General features: G+C 40.7%; 1 protein-coding gene across 3 annotated transcripts in view; it reads right to left on the bottom strand.

The window, feature by feature from the left end:
• The window catches only part of LOC124554892 (exportin-4-like), a 231,368-nt gene that overhangs the window by 88,667 nt on the left and 122,224 nt on the right, over nucleotides 1-20,477 (bottom strand). For all 3 annotated transcript variants that reach the window (XM_047128568.1, XM_047128569.1, XM_047128570.1), the window contains one exon: nucleotides 16,438-16,781. In XM_047128568.1, coding sequence (XP_046984524.1) covers nucleotides 16,438-16,781 — 344 coding nt within the window. The remainder of the gene's footprint in view (nucleotides 1-16,437; nucleotides 16,782-20,477) is intronic.

The raw sequence follows: 20,477 nt of genomic DNA, 5'->3' as shown, positions 1-20,477 counted from the left end.
GGTTCGTCATTGGCATCTTCTCGGCCACCTTGGAGGAGCTTGTACCACTTGTAAACTTTTTTTTTTTTAACTTACAGCAGACTCACCATACACCACTGTCAACATTTCAAGTGTTTTAAAGCGCTTGATTCCATTTTCCACACAAAATTTGATGCAAATTCTTTGCTCCATTTTTATAATTATCTAAAATCGCCGAACACACTAAAACAAATCTATCCTTTCTATTTGTCAAAAACAAATGAAGTATGCTGTACACTTGAAACTGTGAACATTATATATATATAATCTTTCTTGAGTATAATAAATGTTCCATAATTCAAGCACAGACTGCCATGAATGACAGAGGCCTATAATTAAGTACATGTGCTCTCTGACCCTTCTTCAAAACAGAAATAATCTACACATTTTTTCCAGGCACTACGTACCCTTCCTTGCTAGAAGGTGAGCAAGTTTTTTTGCACAAACCTTGTAGAATCTTACAGGAATCTCATCTGGTCCTGATGCATTTCCACTACTAAGCAATTGTTGTTGCTATTCTGTTCTGCAATCAGTTACCACAATACCTGCCATTTCTACATTCATATGATAATTGAAAGGAGGGACTTCCGTTCTGGTGACCGTACGTTCACTGAGTGATTGAGTAGATGATTTCGAAACCTTACTGATTTTACATAAGGCCAAAATCTTTTAGGGTTTTTAGTCAGATTAGCAGAAAAAAATTTTAGTTTAAAAGTCACCAAACACTTCTCTCAGTGCTCTCCATACACTCATTTTCATTTCATTCTGCTTTTGTTTGTCAGTTACGTTTGGACTTCTCTTGAATCTGTGATGGAGCTCTCTTTGTTTACAAAGCAGTTTTCTAACACAGCTATTACACCATGGTGGGTCTTTCCCATTCCTTAAGACCTTGGTTGGAACATACATAACAATGCATACTGAATGATGCTTTTGATTTTTTTTCCCTTCATTTGTGCCCCACATCTCCATCCTCAGCACTGAATATTTGGCATTGACTACTCAGATACTCTGAAATTTGTAACCTGTCACTCCCACTATACAAAAAGGTTTCCCCACCTTCTTCACATTTCTTGCAATACCCATTGTCATAGTTACTGTCACAGCCTTATGACCACTGATACCCTCCTCTACATCAAGTGATTCGATAAGTTCATGCTTGTTTGTTGTTAGGAGGTCTCAAGTTTGTTCTCTAATTATCTGCTCACAGTAATTTTTGGACAAAACATTCAGAAGAACATCACATAAATCCCTGTCTCTGACACTAGTTTGGATAGTATGACTCTCCCAATCTTTATCTGCCAAGTTGAAGTCACCCCCCTGATTACAATGGCATGATCAAAAAAGTTATTAACGATATTCTGTAAGTTCTCTCTGAAGCTCTCTACCACTGCAGCTCCTGACCTAGGCGGTCTATAAAAGCATCCAATTACCTTTTCTGACTGACCTTTGATTCATATTCGGAATCCGTCATAATCACACTAGATATTACCGCATTCTTTACTACAATAAATATGCCACCACCATTGGTGACTAATCTATCATTATTATAAATATTCCAGTCTGAGCTCAGGATTTAGTCGCTATTCTAATGAGAGAAAACTATAGGAGAACTTAGAGCAGACGTCAGAGGCCAGAACTGCACCAGCGCCGAAATCGGGCCACAAGCCACGGAAATCGGCTGCAGCCGCCCAACACTCCTGCTTGATCAGCACCCCTCAGCAGCAGTAAGACTTCCCTGATACCATCTCGGGTGTCAATGCCCTGGGTTAGCCTTCGAGAAGCCACTCCATCTCAACTGACTTCCGCATCATTGGTGATTATGCCAGACCCCAGTCATTGCCCTATTCCAGATGGTTCACCGTGGCCTACAAACAAAGCCCTTCCGCAAATTCAGTGTGGGGAGTCAGCATTTAAATACTGGCCCAGCTGAGTATGTCACATTCGAGCACAGCAAGGCCACACCCAGGCCTTCTGTGTGTCAGCCGGGAAACCTCACTGTGAATTCTCCTGCCACCAGTCTGCGAAGGAGGGACTTCTGCCTCTCTGCCCATCCCAGGCAGGCAACATCATGGAATCGGCCCACTCATGCTCCTCACCATTGGTCCAGACTTCAACTCCAGGCACCGTCATCACCACACCATTGGAACGAAGTGACCTTCCACATTAGATAACACCTGCCACCTCAGCTTGCCTTGAATACCAGAGACACTAGCACAGTGCTCTGGCTCCCGAGCAGAGTGTTCACACCACCTGTCATATGTCAATGTCTGCAGCTATGACTCCACAATATTACAAGTGAACTCCAGACCACGCCAGGGAATGCGGCACAGTCAGAAGTGTGTCTGAACCATATGAATTAGTAAAGAACTAATAAAGAGTTATTGTATCTTTACCATGACCCGCATCTGTTGCTATCCGCATCCCCCATCTTCAACAGAAAACACAGCCCACACCCAGACAGCCTACCTCTCTCACTCCTACATAATGTTCAATAAGCGATACTAATTCTGGGACTTTTCCTTGGATTATCCTGCAGTTTACTAATATCACACTAATCTTTACTATATACGAGGGTGAGTCAAATGAAAACCTTAAATTTGTAATAACAAATCGAAATTTCGCGCCGTTATACTGTAAGTTGGTAAGTGTGCTACAAACAGCATGCAGAATGGCCTGTAGGTGGCAGCATAGTGCAGATACACACATACCATTGCAGTATCAGTATAAAGATGGTCGCCCCACTTGCAACTTGTACCAGGGAAGAACAGCGTTCTGTTATTCGGTTTTTGCGTAGTGAAGGTGTGAAACCTATTGAAATGGCAATCGAATCTCAATGTAGACAAGTGTAATGTGTTGCGAATACATAGAAAGAAAGATCCTTTATCATTTAGCTACAATATAGCAGGTCAGCAGCTGGAAGCAGTTCATTCCATAAATTATCTGGGAGTAGGCATTAGGAGTGATTTAAATGGAATGATCATATAAAGTTGATCGTCAGTAAAGCACATGTCAGACTGAGATTCATTGGAAGAATTCTAAGGAAATGCAATCCGAAAACAAAGGAAGTAAGTTACAGTACACTTGTTTGCCCACCAGATAGGTTTGATATAAGAGAGAGAGAAGATCCAACGGAAAGCAGCGCGCTTCGTTACAGGATCATTTAGTAATCGCGAAAGTGTTACGGAGATGATAGATAAACTCCAGTGGAAGACTCTGCAGGAGAGATGCTCAGTAGCTCGGTACGGGCTTTTGTTGAAGTTTCGAGAACATACCTTCACTGAGGAGTCAAGCAGTATATTGCTCCCTCCTACATATATCTCACGAAGAGCCCATAAGGATAAAATCAGAGATTGGAGCCCACACAGAGACATACCGACAATCTTTCTTTCCATGAAGAATATGAGACTGGAATAGAAGGGAGAACCAATAGAGGTACTCAAAGTACCCTCCGTCACACACCGTCAGGTGGTTTGCGGAGTATGGATGTAGATGTAGATGTAGAAATTCGTCAACGAATGAAGGTTCAGTATGGTGATGCATGTTTGTCACAGCAGCAAGTCTATGAATGGAGTAGGAAGTTCGCAAATGGTGTGACTTCAGTGGAAGATGCTCCTTGTCCAGGTCAGGCACAATGAGTTGTGACTCCAAAGAACATTGCAGCAGTTGAAGCCATAGCGAAGGAAAACTGCTGAGTGACACTGAGTGACATTGCAGCATGTTTACAGATCAGTAATGGGTCAGTACACCACATTCTGCACGATGTGCTCCAGTTTCACAGAGTGTCTGCAAGATGGGTGCCATGGTAGCTGACTCCTGAAATGAGAGAACGACGTGTTGATGCTTGTGAAGAACTTCTTCAGTGCTTTGAACGAGAAGGCGATGGCTTCCTTGCAAGAATTGTTACCTGGGATGAAACCTGGGTTCACTTCCATCAACCAGAAATAAAGAGAGCGAGCAAGGAATGGCGGCATTCCTCATTACCAAAACCAAAGAAGTTTCGAACAGAACCATCAGCAGGGAAGGTTATGCTGACACACTTTTGGGACGAAAAAGGCGTCATTTTGGAGCATTACATGCCTAGAGGGACCACTGTCACCAGTGCATCATACACAGATCTCCTAAAAAATCATCTGCGGCCTGCAATAAAATCAAAGCGACGTGGATTGCTGTCAGCAGGTGTCCTTTTGCAACATGACAATGCGAGGCCCCACACTGGCCATACAACAGTTGCAACAATCAAAGACCTGCATTTTGAGTGTCTTCCTCATCCACCATTCTCACCAGACCTTGCCCCAAGTGATTTCCATATGTTTGGACTACTCAAAGACGCAATGCGAGGAAAGAAGTTCCGTTCTGATGAAGAGGTATGACATGCGGTGCATGAGTGGTTGTGCGGACTACCAAAAGAACTTTTTCCTAAAGGAATTTATGCACTTTGTAAGTGCTGGAGGACTTGCATTAAGCGTGGGGGAGATTATGTTGAAAAGTGATACAGCTTTGCATCACTTCTGCACAATAAATAAAATTTAAAAAAATATTTAAGATTTTCATTTGACTCACCCTCGTAAGATCTGTGGGGACAAGCATTCTCTGCTAACAGTATGGCTGATGTAGCTTCAGTTTTGGCAGGCAATTTGTCTCTAATCCCAAGGGGGATTCCTCTAGGAGAACCCTACAATTCTCCACCCGATAGTGGAGGTCAAGAAATTTGCAACTGATACCACTGCAGAATCATCTGAGCCTCTGGTTTAGACTTTCCACTCTGCTCCAAACTAGAGGCTCACGATTGAGCCTGGGCACGTTGTCACAAATAGTGAGCTTAGCCTGCACCCCGCTTGCGATGCCAGCTTCCTTCATCAAATAAGCCATCTGCCCACAGGAACCCCATCGGGAAGCATCATTTGTGCCAACATGTACCACTATTTGCAGCCGGTTGCACCCAGCGCACTCCATAGCCACCAGCAGAGCCACCTCTATGTCTCAGACAAGATCTCCGGCAAACATACCAAGTGGAAAAATGGCATTCTTTCCCACTTTGGTGCCCTGCCTACTGTTTCCCACCTAAGGCTGGAGCACCCAATGACTAGCATACAAACCTTCTGCACATGTCTGCATTGGGCAGGAAAATCAGCCACTTGCCCAACAGGAGAGGCATCCCATATTACCTTAGAAGTACAGAGTGTATTAAAAAGAATCATCCAATTTAAAAAGTCATAACTATTATGTTATTTGAGATATGTGCGTGAACAATGTATTGTTGGAAAGCGCAAACTCTCGAGTTCTAAGTGGTTCCCGCTAGGTAGCAGCAGTGCAGGAATTTTTAAATCAAAGGATTACTGAACAATGGGCTGCCTTACATTACTGGCCTTCAAGGTCACCAGGCCTGACTGAATGTGATTATTTCTTGTGGGGGTTTATAAAAGGCTCTGTTTATGAGCCTCCATTACCAACAACAATGAATGAACTGAGACATCACATAACAGCAGCTGTAGAAGTTGTCACTAAAGACATGCTCGCTGCAGTCTGGTAATAATTTGAATACCACATTGACATATGCTGTGCATCTCACGGGGAGAACACTGAACACCTATAAAAAGGTATGAAAACAAAAATTTTTTTGAGTTTCCTGTTCATCAAGAAAATAAATTCATTGTATATGTTTATTAGTTTCAGAAATATAGACATGCCAAATCAGATGATTCTTTTTGATACACCCTGTATTATCAACATTGTTGCTAAGGAGTAAGGAACCAGCTGTGCCTTCCACCCAGTGACACATGAACCCACCATTGTCCACCACTCACTCCTAAGTGAAGACAGACCAGTCAGTGAGATGATGTATATCAGAAAATACAGTGACAACCAGGTCACCATGAGATTCCAACAGGACCAAAGGAGGCACAGGTCTCATTACTGGTCCCCCGCTGTCGCTGCAGCTGCAGCTTTGAGCTGTAGCCACAAGCCTGCTGACCATGGACAATGGAACTTCCAGCTATTTATGGAAAGCAGCAACTTCTCCTTGTGTCTGCTCAAAAGTACAGTCCTTATCCATATTGGTTCCCTCTCTCTCTCTCTCTCTCTCTCTCTCTCTCTCTCTCTCTCTCTCTCTCTGTGTGTGTGTGTGTGTGTGTGTGTGTGTGTGTGTAAATCTAAATGGTACAAACAAAGCAGTCAGGAGTAACTGAGAAAGCACAAACAGACCACCCACAACAACAACAACAACAACAACAACAAACCTGACTATGGTGTTACTGATGTTCAAATGCACACAAAATATAAATACACAAACACTAAAATCTTCTCTGCAGAGTTCTCACTGTAGCCTAAGATCGCAAGAACCACAAGTTCTTAAAGCAGAAATAAATTTCTCTATTAAAATTGTATGTATCAACAGTTACTTTTTGCTAGTAATTCTGCTAACACAAAAGTGATGGCAGGAAATAAATATGAGAGCTCTAAAGTGCTGATCTAAACTATATGCTGTGAATTAACTGGAGATTTAAACTGAGTCATGTGACACAGTGCTTCTGGCAGCAGGAAGCTACCCGATAAAGCTGCTTTACGCAAAAATATGCACAAAAATTTACACAAAAAACTTAGAGTAAGCTAGTGAATGTTAGTCCACTCAGAAGTAAGTTAGAATACCACTGAACTAAATTATGTACACGAACTGTGTACAACAGATAAGACGCTGCTGATCTCTGCTCTGTTCAAATGGCTCTGAGCACTATGGGACTTAACTTCTGAGGTCATCAGTCCCCTAGAACTTAGAACTACTTAAACCTAACTAACCTAAGGACATCACACATATCCATGCCCGAGGCAGGATTCGAACCTGCGACCGTAGCGGTCGTGCGGTTCCAGACTGTAGCGCCTAGAACCGCTCTGGCCGGCTCTCTGCTCTGTTAGGAGGCTACTGTAGTTTACTGGGATTTGTGTTAAGGATGTTAACACTGGTAATAGTTTATGCAATTTGTATCAGTTTAATACTGTACATAGCCTCACACTTGTTTAATGTCATTTAACCTTTACAGTTAAAAAGGCTCCGATATGATGATGACATGTACATAACAGATGATTTTTAAAGTCTGACATGTGCTGAAGCACAGTCTTTTACAGTATACCACTCGATAATACCCTTAAGGCTGAAACTGGAACAGCGAAAATAAATAATGTCTACATTCCATGGCATTCTGCGCAGGTACTTCTATGGGTTACCAAATTTTGTATCTATCTCGATATTTTCCAGACATGGCTCCCAGTGACTTCTTCCACTACCCTCAGATGAAGAAACCGTAGCATGGATGGCATTTCCAGAATGACAAGACGGTGATTTTCAAAGTGGAAAGTTTTCCTGAACAGCCAAAATGCAGATTCTACAACCAAGGTCTCCACCAAGCCATCCACTATTGGTATTAATGTATCACACTGAAAGATTAATATGTAAGGAGGAATAACACACTCACGAAGTTTTATGGCCACCATTTGATTTTTCCAAGGTGATAATTAATACTTTATGAGCAACCCTTGTCTGTCTCGAACTTTCTGATAAACTCCTTAACCTTATTGGTTCTACTACATTTAATAGATGGATTATAATTTTAGACAACATTATTGGGAAACAGCGATCTGTCAGTTATATAAAATTTGCAAAAAACAGCCTCGATCACACAGTCATTTATTAAAATTATTATGAGCAGTTTTATGACCGGGGGCCAGCACAGCTGTTCCAAGCGTTATCAGTGTCAGTCAGATGGTGCATCATCTGAAGAAAGCCTACTACTATGGGCTGAAACTGGTCATATTTTAATAAATGACTGCACGACTGAGACTAATTTCAATAAGTGGTTATTAATAAACTCTGCAACCTGTCAATTATCATTTAAAACCGGAAAATTTTGATCAATATAGATGTTATCCTGTCTTGTAGTGTGCTGACTTTACTCTTATTTTACTATGTTCCATATAAATTTCATTCTTTTACCTAAATTATTGATTTCTGGCATAATGCAGAATCTTCAAAACTTTTTAATAACACTTCTTGATAAGTGTGAATAATTTTTATATTACGCAACTAAAGCAGATCTTTCTACATTTCATTTCATCCAGCTAGGAGAGTATGTTACAACTTACATAGCACTTCTTTTCCTCCCAAAATCTATCCATCTGTCTGCTGTGTTTCTTCTGCCATTCTTCTGGTTATCTTGTACCTCATCAAGGAGGCTTCTCAGAAAATCTGTAGTTGTTAGTGACTCAAAATTTTGTCCTATCTTGTGCATGACAATTTCCTTTACATCTTCATGTGTTTCTGCAAGACAATGAGAATGTGTCTTCATCAATTATGCTAAGAGCCTAATGTTCTTTGTGAGAATCTTGTTACCCATTCCAAGTCAGTGACCATAAAATTGTCACTATTTCCTGATTGTATGTATGATTTTTTCTGTAATCTGATAGCCTTCCTTTGATTTCTTCTTCATCCAAATTCCATTTTCACATTTGCATCCCAGAATTTTCCCCAGAATTATTCTTCCTTGTTTTTAGGTATTTCCTATTTATGATCAGTCAAAAATTATCATAGTCTCAGATCTGTTTCTGTTTTAATAACTGCATTATAATCTCATATCTTTCCTTTTTTAGAGAGGGTGCTTTTATTACAACTATTCCAAGAGATTTTGTATGCTGACCTCTCAGGTTTTTTTTATGAGATTAACTAATGGTATGGTGTTCTTCAGCTGAGTTGCCAGTTCCATTCTTCTGCATAGTGTGCTGATGATGGATAGCTGTTGCTTGGACACCAATCAATCTCATGGGAGTCCAGGCACAGACTAACATAACAATGCAGCTTGGAGCACCTGCAAACAATGACTTGGTTGTTGGTTGAAATATCATGCAGAAGAACTGAATTAAAAACTTGATTGAACACCCAAAACCACACCAGAGTTTGTATGCTATTTGCAGTTTTGGGATTCTTTCTTTGTTATCTTCCTGTTTGGGCCCTGCTGGTTAAAAAATCTAAGAAGACTTCCTCGATCTGTTGATTAAAGGTTGTTTGCTGAGCCCTATTTGGCTCCTTGCATATACTGCAACTCCTCGTACCAAATTTGGAGCCTGCTTTTTGCCGCTATTTCATGTAGTTTCTGTACAGACTCAATCACTTATTGTCCATTACTGGAAAGAACTGAAGTACATCATCAGCAAATGCTAGGCAGTGAAGGTCAATTTAGTTTAGCAGGCATCTGCCAATAATTATACCATTACATATATTTTTCCACTTTGTAATCACTTTTTCTATAACTAAATTCAGCAGTGGATGTGGTCAGCTACGCTTTGTTTGATAACATCCTTTTTTCATCAGCTTGGAATTCCTTGAGAATTATAAACACTGTCTGTGTGTCTATGAAACATATACTTGTCTGAAGTTAGCAAATATGATAATGGTTTGTTTGGTTTTGTGAATTTGAAGGATAATTTTAAGCATTAGAAATTATTCTATGTAATACCTGCTGTTTTGAAATCCTGCCTGGTGTTCTCCAACTTCTTTCTAACCTATTCAGTAGGAACCTAGAGAACATTTGCAGATGATTAAGGGTATGCAATTCTTCTATAGTTATTTACATAAGATTGGTCCCCTGTCTTGTGAGGTGAGTGAATTAATGTTTAATACCCTTATCAATGGTTGATATTGATTGCAGGTCAGAGGTGTTACAGTTTGCAGTTGAACACCAGCAGAGGTGTGTGCAGCATGTCACATGGGCTGAGTAGCTCGCCAGTCAAGCAGCTGTAATTCAGTCTAGTACAGTCCACTGCACAATTTACTAGCAATCACGCCATTCTGCTTATTGGATTTTGACCCTGCATTGTTCCTGGACTTCCTTGTTCTCATTATTGGCTTTCATTTCATGTTCTGCTCTTGAAGAACTTGGCTTTGTTATGGATTACGCATTTTTATCGGAAGCCAACAGAAAAGTGATGACGAGGACAGCATATGACTTTGCGCTTTACCCCCGACAGGGAGGTTACAACAAAAGTTTTGAGCACATCGAATCCTACTTTTGGTGAAGAGCTTAAAACTGTAAATCTTTTGTGGTTGCTCCTTGACATCAGCATTCTTTCACAAATGAAATTCAAGAATCAAAAATAGTGTGTCACCACCACAAGCAGCATTCAACTGATGATTCCAACTCATCACCTTCTTTTTCAGCTTATAAGTCTCACCCGAGTTCTGTGCTCAGATCGCCATTGTCTTATGAGCGACTTAAGTATGTCAATCCTTCTGCTTCTCCATCAGTGTTAAATGAATTTTTTTGTAATGTTAACCAGACGGGTCCAAAATGCCCTCCCTCCTTAGTATTGTGACATGCTTAGCATTGTGACATGCTTCAAGCAATTCAAAGAAACTCCAGTGCTGCCCCGAATGTGGCAGTCAGCTTTCCAGAAACAGCTGCCCACACTGTGCAAAAGACCATCACTCTTCTGTCAGCTCTCAATACAAGAGCATAATCTATAACAAAGTCAAGTTCTTTGAGAGCAGAACACGAAATGTGTGCCAATAATGATAACAAGAAAGTGCAAGAAGAATGCAGGGTTGAAATCCAATATGCAGAATGGCGTGATTAAGAGTATATCACACTACAGAGTGTACCAGACTGAATCAAGGCTGCTCGCCTGGCCCCGTTGCTATGTCTCTTGGCCAACATGACAGGCCATAAATGGCTTGGCCCATGTGATGAGCTGCACACACCCCTGGTGGTGACCATCAATGGCAAGCTGTAGCACCTCCAAGACATGATCGATATTGGCCATTGGCAGGGAGAGTAAATAATGCACACTTCCATTCTTAGGAGATTTTCTCAGGTCACCAGATGTCATGTAGTATTTCTCGAGGTTTTTGGGCCACTTTGTTACAACTTACAACATTTCAACAGTTATTGACACGTCCTGGTGCTTTTAATGATTCTCATAAATACTATTGATTCAACACTTTCATATGCATTTTCAATGTATTTTCTAAGTAGTTCGCTGAGAAAATTACTTTTAAATAGTGAGACAAACTTACAATGATTATGTTAAATTTCGCATTTTATTCCTTATAAATTTCATTCCAGTCCACCTCTTGCAATTTATTACTAAAATTTTTTATTTAGGTCATTAATTATTCTAACCTGTTACCATAGCATTGTGTCTGTACTGTATCACAATGGGTTGTTTATGCTAATATGCTGTTCATCATGATATGGGAATCCATCAACAGGTGATTACACATATATTAGCTTCCTTTGAGCTTTGTCTACAAAGGCATTAGCTATTATGGCTCTACAATACTGATCCACTGGTGTCAGAAAATTAATTACTGAACTCAAATAACTGTATGGTCCAAATATATTTCAATCTTTTTTTCGATCGAAATCCTTATAAAATCTATATGGGAATCACCAAACAACAGTAAGTACTTCTTTTTGTTCGACTGATACTTTAGCCAAGAATCACATGCCCAATAATCAGTTCAGTTTCCCAGGATGTTCTGTATATAGTTATAAATATGATGATATAAAAACTGTCCATCTCCATACTGCATTTAACATAAGTGGATGGATAAAAAATCTACTTACTAAGCAGTGGCAGGAGGAAACACACATAAAAATTATAGGAATGTGCAGGCTTTTGGAGCCAGTTACTCCTTATTCTGACAGAAGGGTTGAAAGTGAAAGAAAAGGGATGAAGGAAAAGGAGTGGCAAGGTTTTGGAAATGATGGCGTTACGAAAATGTCGCCCACAAATCTGGATCAGGGGAGACTTACTGAATGGGATGAGAAGGAAAGATTGATTGTTGGAGACTGTAACATATGAGTTTTGAAAACATAAGAGCTTAAAGTGGAAGATAAGGTAATAAGCAAGACAGAGATTACCAAAAAAACATTGTGAAAAAAAACATTGTGAAAGAGTTTTTACTGTAATAGATGTCCTGCTTATTACCTTACTTTCTACATTTAAGCTCTCCGGTTTTCAAATCTCATTCAGTGCAGTCCCCAACAACCAGTCTTTCCTTCTCATTCCATTCGATAAGTCGCCCTTGACTTGGGGTTCTGGGCAACTTTTCCGCAACTATCCCCATTTTCTAAGACCCCCTCCATCCTCTTCCCCTTCAACCCTTCTGCCAGCAAGAGGAGCCAATGGCTCTGAAAGGTTGCACATTTCTATAACTTTTATAAATGTTTCTTCCTGGCACCACTTGAGTGCAATTTTTATTCCTCTAGTTACATTATATTTTCAAAAACTGATTCTTTTTGCCAATATTAGTCAATACCCCTTTTGAAATTCACTGATATGGACATGGGTAAGTTCTTAGCATGTCAATATATCAATAGAGTCGTCAACGGTACTGTGGAAATCAGGTGTATCTGAATGTCATCCAAATGTTCCAGTGTCCACAAGAAATCCCAACTCTTACGATCTTATGATTTCCAAAAGTGTGTTAACATTGCACAGCTTCTACACAGGATTATAAATCTATGCAATTCCTTATAAGGCTTAATGACTGTCTTCATACCACATCAGTGTAGTTGCACTCATCCCAGCAACAGCCACTTCAAGTCTTCATGATGGAAGACATTTTCAGGGGAAGAAATTATTGACATCAACTGCATCAAGACTTCATGCGGAATCAGAAGCAATGAGTGAAAATGTGTGCCAGATTGGGATTTAAACCAAGGATCTCCTGCTTACGAGGCAGCTGCATTAACCACTGCACCATCCAGACACAGTGTTCATTGCAATTGCATGGATGGCTCCCAGCCAACTCATATTCCCACCTAGTGCTACCTATCTACAGTCCCTGTCCATGTCCTCCATGCTCGCTACTTTAGTATTCCTTCAGGTCAAATGTTACTGTGCATCCACACTGAAGGTGATGGACTCATTGCCCATCATGGAAAATCATTTATAAGAATGCGTGGTGTCTGTTCTTCTGGACATGTAAAAAAAAACAGATAACACGCATTCATAGAACTTATATATAAACCAAAGACCAGACAGCATCATTAATGAAATCAGAATAGATACATTTAACCCTCCGACAGTCGCGCATGTATCCGAGAGATACTTAACCTACTGCTTCTCTAATATTACCGCAATGAACAGTGGTAACGGTTTGCTGGCCCATGACATCTTGTGTCATACCTCTCTTATTGCTTTACAGGAATTTCAGTCTTATCCCGATACTATCAAGGTCATAAGTGAGTCAGGTGTGGGAACGTGTACTGCCTGTATCTCTCAGATATAGCGCGCCTACTCGGGTAACGCTTTGTCGCCGCTAATGACTGCAGCTGTTGCATTGCTTGCAGCATACGCAAGTCGGCAGTTGCGTTGTTGTCTTCTAAATGAAGCAACGTTTCGTTGTAGCTATGTGTACTCTCTTTCAAAATGAGTAAACGATATGATCTAGAAAATCCTAAGGATTTGGAAGAAGTACATCGCCTTCTTCTTGACGACGAGGTATCCATTGAAGATGAAGATGATCTTGCAGAAACTGATTCAGGAACCGAAGATATACTCGAAACACGATCTGTAGACTCAGACACAGATCATGAATTTGATGAAGAGGAAAATAATGAAGTGCAGGAAACTGATGAACATTACTATTTTGGTGAGTAGAAAAGACAATAAATATGCTTTCAGATGTAATAATAACAATAACTAACAATGTTGTAATGTACTTATTTTTTTATTTTAGGTAAGGATGAAACTAAATGGTGGAAAGTGCCTTGGAAAGCAACACAGACACGGCCTCACGATATACTAACCAAACTGCCTGGGGTAGTTGGAGACGCAAAGAAAATGGTAACTGAAATTGACTGCTGGAGCCTATTCATCAGTAATGATATCCTAGATCTAATTGTGGTCAACACTAACAGGTGTATAGCTGATCTAAAAGGAAACTTTGCTCACGAGAGTGACTGCAAGGACACAGACGCAATCGAAATAAAAGCCTTTCTTGGCTTGTTACACCTTGCTGGTGTGTTCCGTGGTGGGCGACAGAATGTTCACGACTTCTGGACAGCAGATGACCTTGGTCTGAATATTTTTAGAATGACCATGTCCAAAAAACGTTTCCTGTTCCTAATATGATGTGTTCGTTTTGATGATGGAGCCACAAGACAAGAACAGCGCAAGACAGACAAGTTAGCAGCTCTGAGGGAAATGTTCACCATGTGTTTGAATAACTGAAAGACACATTACTCCCTCAGTCAGGACGTCACAGTTGGTGAGCAGCTACCAGCATTTCGAGGCCGGTGTGCATTTCGCCAGTTCATACAATCTAAACCATCTAAATAAGGCATCAAAATTTTCTGCCTATGTGATGCCAAGCTTTATTATACTTACAACATGGAAATATATTGTGGATTACAACCAGAAGGACCCTTTCAGAATAACAACTCCGCCAAAGAAGTAGTTCTGAGACTTGCCGAACCAATATATGGGATGGGTAGAAACATTACAGCAGATAACTGGTTCACTAGTTTGGAATTAGTAAGAGAACTGCATAAAAGGAGACTGTCGTTTGTAGGCACAATTAGAAAAAACAAGAAGGAACTGCCATCGAATTTCGTAGCACCAAAAAGTAGACATCAATATGATAGCGTATTTGGCTACGGCAAGAATGAAACCCTTGTGTCGTATGTCCCAAAAAAAGGGAAAACTGTAGTCCTCCTTTCAAGTATGCATGTATCGTCAAGTGAGGTTTCGGAAGGTTTAGAGGAAAAACCAGCAATTATTCTACACTATAATGACACCAAACCTACAAAGATGAGTACCCGCATTTTTCACACGTATACTTGCTGAGACAAGTCTTTTTTGTCTCCCTGTAGCAACTTACAATGTAGCTAGGTCAACAAGAAGATGGCCTATGGTGATTTTTTTTCCACCTGTTGAACACTGCAGGCATCAATTCAAGAGTAATTTTCTTGGGCAACAAGAATAAATACTCAAATCGGCGCGAGTACCTCAAACTTTGGCTCTGACTCTACTACAAGATCATCTCAAAAGAAGAGCTCTTATTATGACTCTACCTGATGATATAAAGTCAATGCTAGTAAATTACAAACCTAAAGGAAAAGAGCAAGAAAACGCTGAACAATCCTTGGAATCAGAAAACAAGAAAAGAAAAAGGTGCCAGTCATGCTACAGGGAGACAAAAAAGACTTGTCTCAGCAAGTATACGTGTGAAAAATGCGGGTACATATCTTTGTTTGCAAAAGCACGCAAAAATAATTTGTGAACACTGTCTTTCAGTAGAGGGCAATCAGTAAAAAGAGACATGGTTTGATTAGTTCAGTAATTTATTTGTATCTATAATAAAATGTCAAATATTTCTGTTAATTTGAAAGTGTAATGAGCCTGATGTTCACTTCTGTATTTGTAAAATCTGTAACAATAAAGGTAACTGCAATTTAAAACAAAAACAAAAGAAAAAGAACCTGTAAACAAACAAAAAACCACAAAAATTGTCGCATGTATCCACGAGATACATCGCGACTAGTGGCGTCATGAAAGTTGACGCGCCTGCTGGAGGGTTAACTGAACATGCTGCCCCATTTTATTGCTCAAGAACTCTTTCTGTCATACCTACAAACAGATAACTTTTGTGGGAAACTAATTGGATGACTATCCTCCCTTCTTCAGTTTTTTCCTTTGACATTAATGTCACCCACATGCCCACCAAAACAGTGAAAGATTTGCTGTAGACTTGAGATTAATTGTGATTTATTACCTACTAGGGAACTAGAATGGGCGTTTTTATGGAGGTTTGACTATTCCCCATATGATAAAGGCAGTAAAGCCAAGATCTTTACAGCATTCCACCACCACCAAGTTATTTCATCTGATGTGCTATAACTTAATTTCAGTGTAAAACGTCAACTGACAAAGCAATAACTTAGTAAATTTCTTGAACCACCATGATTATTTTAAATAAGCAGCCAATATGGTCATAACCAACCAGAAAGCAACTTTTTGTTTTACTCTCTCTCTCTTTTTTACCAGGTGAAAGCTAAAGGAAATAGTCTGAGTCTGTCTCCATCAAAAATATATTAATTCTATATAGATTTTTTCTATGCAGTGTTCCTCTAAGAAGGTATATTACATTATTGTTCTCAATTCAAATTTAATACACAGTACTAGGCATCCATCAAATATGATATACACTTTCATCTAGTATAAAATCCTAAGTTTACAGTGTGTGACCAGCCAAGTACTCATACATGTATAATCATTATCTTTAAAACATCCCACATTTAGAAAAAAATACCAGATTGTATTGAAAATGTAAGAGAGAGACAGGTAAATGCGGCAGCAGAACAGCTAAAGCTTAAAAACTGTGATAGTCATCAATTCTATTGCAGAAAAGCTAGTTCATACACATACCTGACAACATGATCACATCTCTCCCAGGATTGCGCGACATCTGCACTTGAAAAACCACGTGTGCACATTAACTGTACAGTTACTGATGGATCAACTTCACCACTTGCGCTTTGATCAATACTGTATCGCATTATTTCAGAAGGGATTAAAGACATTTCACCATCGCTATCCATTGATAAAACATGTCCTGCTATAACAACAAGCCACAACAGATTTTCATGCAGCTTGTACAGCAAAGGTCCAGCCTGATGAATATTTGACTGATTCTTCTGCATCACTTCATGTAACCTGGATGACTCTTGTTCTATTAAGCTTGCCAGCAATGGAAATGAGTGATTTAGTATCTGCAAAAAAATTAAATTTCTATTATCAAACAAAGGAAACTCCAGGTTATAATTAAATTTCTATTATAGTACAGAAAAAAAACACCACTGCAGCACAATTACAGGTCAGATTGCGTCCGAAGAACAGAACATTGTAAGCAAACTAGCTGATTTGCCTCCTCATGAAAGACAACAATTTTCAGATTGATAAACAGTACAATGAAAATCATACCTAAACCAAACACAATTTTATCATTTGGAATTTGTAAATGTAGTGTGGAATGTTAAATGATGATTAGAGGTTTTAAAATCAAGATACAAGGTTGAAAAATGTGAAGGAAATGAAGCAGTTTAACAGGAAGGAAGGAAGGAACATTATCATTTAAAGTCCTGTTAATTACGAGGTCATTAATGACAGAACAGCAGCTCAAAATGGGAGGGGTCTGGAAGGTAATTGGCTGTGTCCTGTTCGGAGCAACTATCCTAACATTTGCTGTAAGTAATTTAGGGTAACCACTAAAACATTAAGTTGGGTCGGTCATCCCATGAATAAGTGCCCAGTGTCTTAACTAGCTGTGCCACCTCACTGAAGAGGGGCTTAAGTGCTTTTCTAAACAAAGATAGGTTGTTCCTTAAGGATAAAAACATTCAAAGCTGTACAGTGGACAGCAGCTATACAGTGTAGTACACATTTGGCTATTTCATAGTGTATACTTAAAATATAACAAAACTAACAGTATTTAGACACATTGGCATTATTTACTTCTCTATGGGGCATTATACAACTTTCCAGAGAGAAAAATTCTAGTACCCCAAACACAAGCTAAAGATACACTCTGTCATTATACTACTTGGTATGAAAGTCATAAAAGAATTACAATTCTGTTTTTCTCAGTTTTGTAGCATTCAATCTATGTGGCTTTCTCCTGCACTAAAAAAGCTTTTTGAAGTCAGGCGTCTCACCGTCCTCATTCCAACTCCCCCTCTCTCCCATTCCCTTTTCTCCTTTTTGTTTGAGGGAGGGGGAGGGGAAGGGGGAGGGGGCTGGGAGGGGGAGGGCGAGGGGGGCAGGATAGGAGTTATAAGTAGCTCATTAGGAAATAAGAGCCAAAAACTCTGGAATAATAATTATTAATACAATGAGGAACACTAAAAGTTTAAAGTGTAAGATAAAGGCTGACAGCTTTTAATCAACTTTTAGCTGTTTGGTTCAAACATAACAAGTGTCATTTATAAAAGGTATGTGCTCAGACAATAAGGAACCTCGTTTTTCAAGAACCTTACAACAAAGTGATTGCTATTTTTTCAAGCTCACTTGTAGAATGGCACCCATTTGGTTCTTTTAACAAAATTCTTACAACCAATAGATACCAACAATGGTAAGATCAAGTCACAATGTGGGATTACATTTGAAGTTATGGGCATGGTATTGGTTGTTGGGCTGTTTCACATTCAAAACTATAAATTACTGTAATTTTTGACACTTTTTTTAACTGTTAATTATTATGATGGGACCACTGCCAAGTCATATCAATCCTTTACCAGTTATAAAAACATCACATATTATTATCTGCCTTATTTGGTTTGCCTATTCCTCTACCGTCAATCTAATTCTTTTCCCTGTTCATTTACTTAAGAACATAATGTCGATTTATTTTCTAATCTAATATTTCTATAATTACCACTATCACTACTTCAACTAGAACTTGTAACTACTGTGGCAACTGCTAAACAAATCTGTATTTAGTGTTACACAGACTAGGCATACTACCTAAGGAGAGCACAGTGGCTGCCTTGGAATGATTTTATTTTATTTTATTTTATTCACAACTTCAAGTCATACAACTAGTTTCATTACTCTTCAACTAAACGGGCCAAGAGAAGTACACACAATGTAAAGATATCTGCACTCTGACTGTTGTTCTAAAAATCAGAGCACAGATATATTCACATTTTGAGCACCTCTTCTGGCCTGTGACAAGTTACCACTTAATATACACTCCTGGAAGTGGAAAAAAGAACACATTGACACCGGTGTGTCAGACCCACCATACTTGCTCCGGACACTGCGAGAGGGCTGTACAAGCAATGATCACACGCACGGCACAGCGGACACACCAGGAACCGCGGTGTTGGCCGTCAAATAGCGCTAGCTGCGCAGCATTTGTGCACCGCCGCCGTCAGTGTCAGCCAGTTTGCCGTGGCATACGGAGCTCCATCGCAGTCTTTAACACTGGTAGCATGCCGCGACAGCGTGGACGTGAACCGTATGTGCAGTTGACGGACTTTGAGCGAGGGCGTATAGTGGGCATGCGGGAGGCCGGGTGGACGTACCGCCGAATTGCTCAACACGTGGGGCGTGAGGTCTCCACAGTACATCGATGTTGTCGCCAGTGGTCGGCGGAAGGTGCACGTGCCCGTCGACCTGGGACCGGACCGCAACGACGCACGGATGCACGCCAAGACCGTAGGATCCTACGCAGTGCCGTAGGGGACCGCACCGCCACTTCCCAGCAAATTAGGGACACTGTTGCTCCTGGGGTATCGGCGAGGACCATTCGCAACCGTCTCCATGAAGCTGGGCTACGGTCCCGCACACCGTTAGGCCGTCTTCCGCTCACGCCCCAACATCGTGCAGCCCGCCTCCAGTGGTGTCGCGACAGGCGTGAATGGAGGGACGAATGGAGACGTGTCGTCTTCAGCGATGAGAGTCGCTTCTGCCTTGGTGCCAATGATGGTCGTATGCGTGTTTGGTGCCGTGCAGGTGAGCGCCACAATCAGGACTGCATACGACTGAGGCACACAGGGCCGACACCCGGCATCATGGTGTGGGGAGCGATCTCTTACACTGGCCGTACACCACTGGTGATCGTCGAGGGGACACTGAATAGTGCACGGTGCATCCAAACCGTCATCGAACCCATCGTTCTACCATTCCTAGACCGGCAAGGGAACTTGCTGTTCCAACAGGACAATGCACGTCCGCATGTATCCCGTGCCACCCAACGTGCTCTAGAAGGTGTAAGTCAACTACCCTGGCCAGCAAGATCTCCGGATCTGTCCCCCATTGAGCATGTTTGGGACTGGATGAAGCGTCGTCTCACGCGGTCTGCACGTCCAGCACGAACGCTGGTCCAATTGAGGCGCCAGGTGGAAATGGCATGGCAAGCCGTTCCACAGGACTACATCCAGCATCTCTACGATCGTCTCCATGGGAGAATAGCAGCCTGCATTGCTGCGAAAGGTGGATATACACTGTACTAGTGCCGACATTGTGCATGCTCTGTTGCCTGTGTCTATGTGCCTGTGGTTCTGTCAGTGTGATCATGTGATGTATCTGACCCCAGGAATGTGTCAATAAAGTTTCCCCTTCCTGGGACAATGAATTCACGGTGTTCTTATTTCAATTTCCAGGAGTGTATTTAAAACCATCTGACAATGACATTCTAATTAAACTAGTTCTGTTTCATGAGAACATCACAGTCCTTCCATATAACCTTATACATTGCTTCAACTGCTCCTGGTTGTATGATGCAATGTACAATGTACCTAACAAGAGCAGTATTGTTTTGTTCATTAACAGTGGGGTAATAACAGTAACAATCAATGACCATCTTTACAGAGCTATCTGTAAATACATCTGCAGAAATACACGAAGACAACAAGATTCCTGAACTAGTCTATGCACAATGGGATTTGAATCGAACTGCTTCAGAT

This window comes from Schistocerca americana, chromosome X, assembly GCF_021461395.2.
Source record: "Schistocerca americana isolate TAMUIC-IGC-003095 chromosome X, iqSchAmer2.1, whole genome shotgun sequence".
NCBI lineage: Eukaryota > Metazoa > Arthropoda > Insecta > Orthoptera > Acrididae > Schistocerca > Schistocerca americana.
Note: the sequence above shows the minus strand (reverse complement) of the source record. Positions and strands in the feature narration are given on the sequence as shown.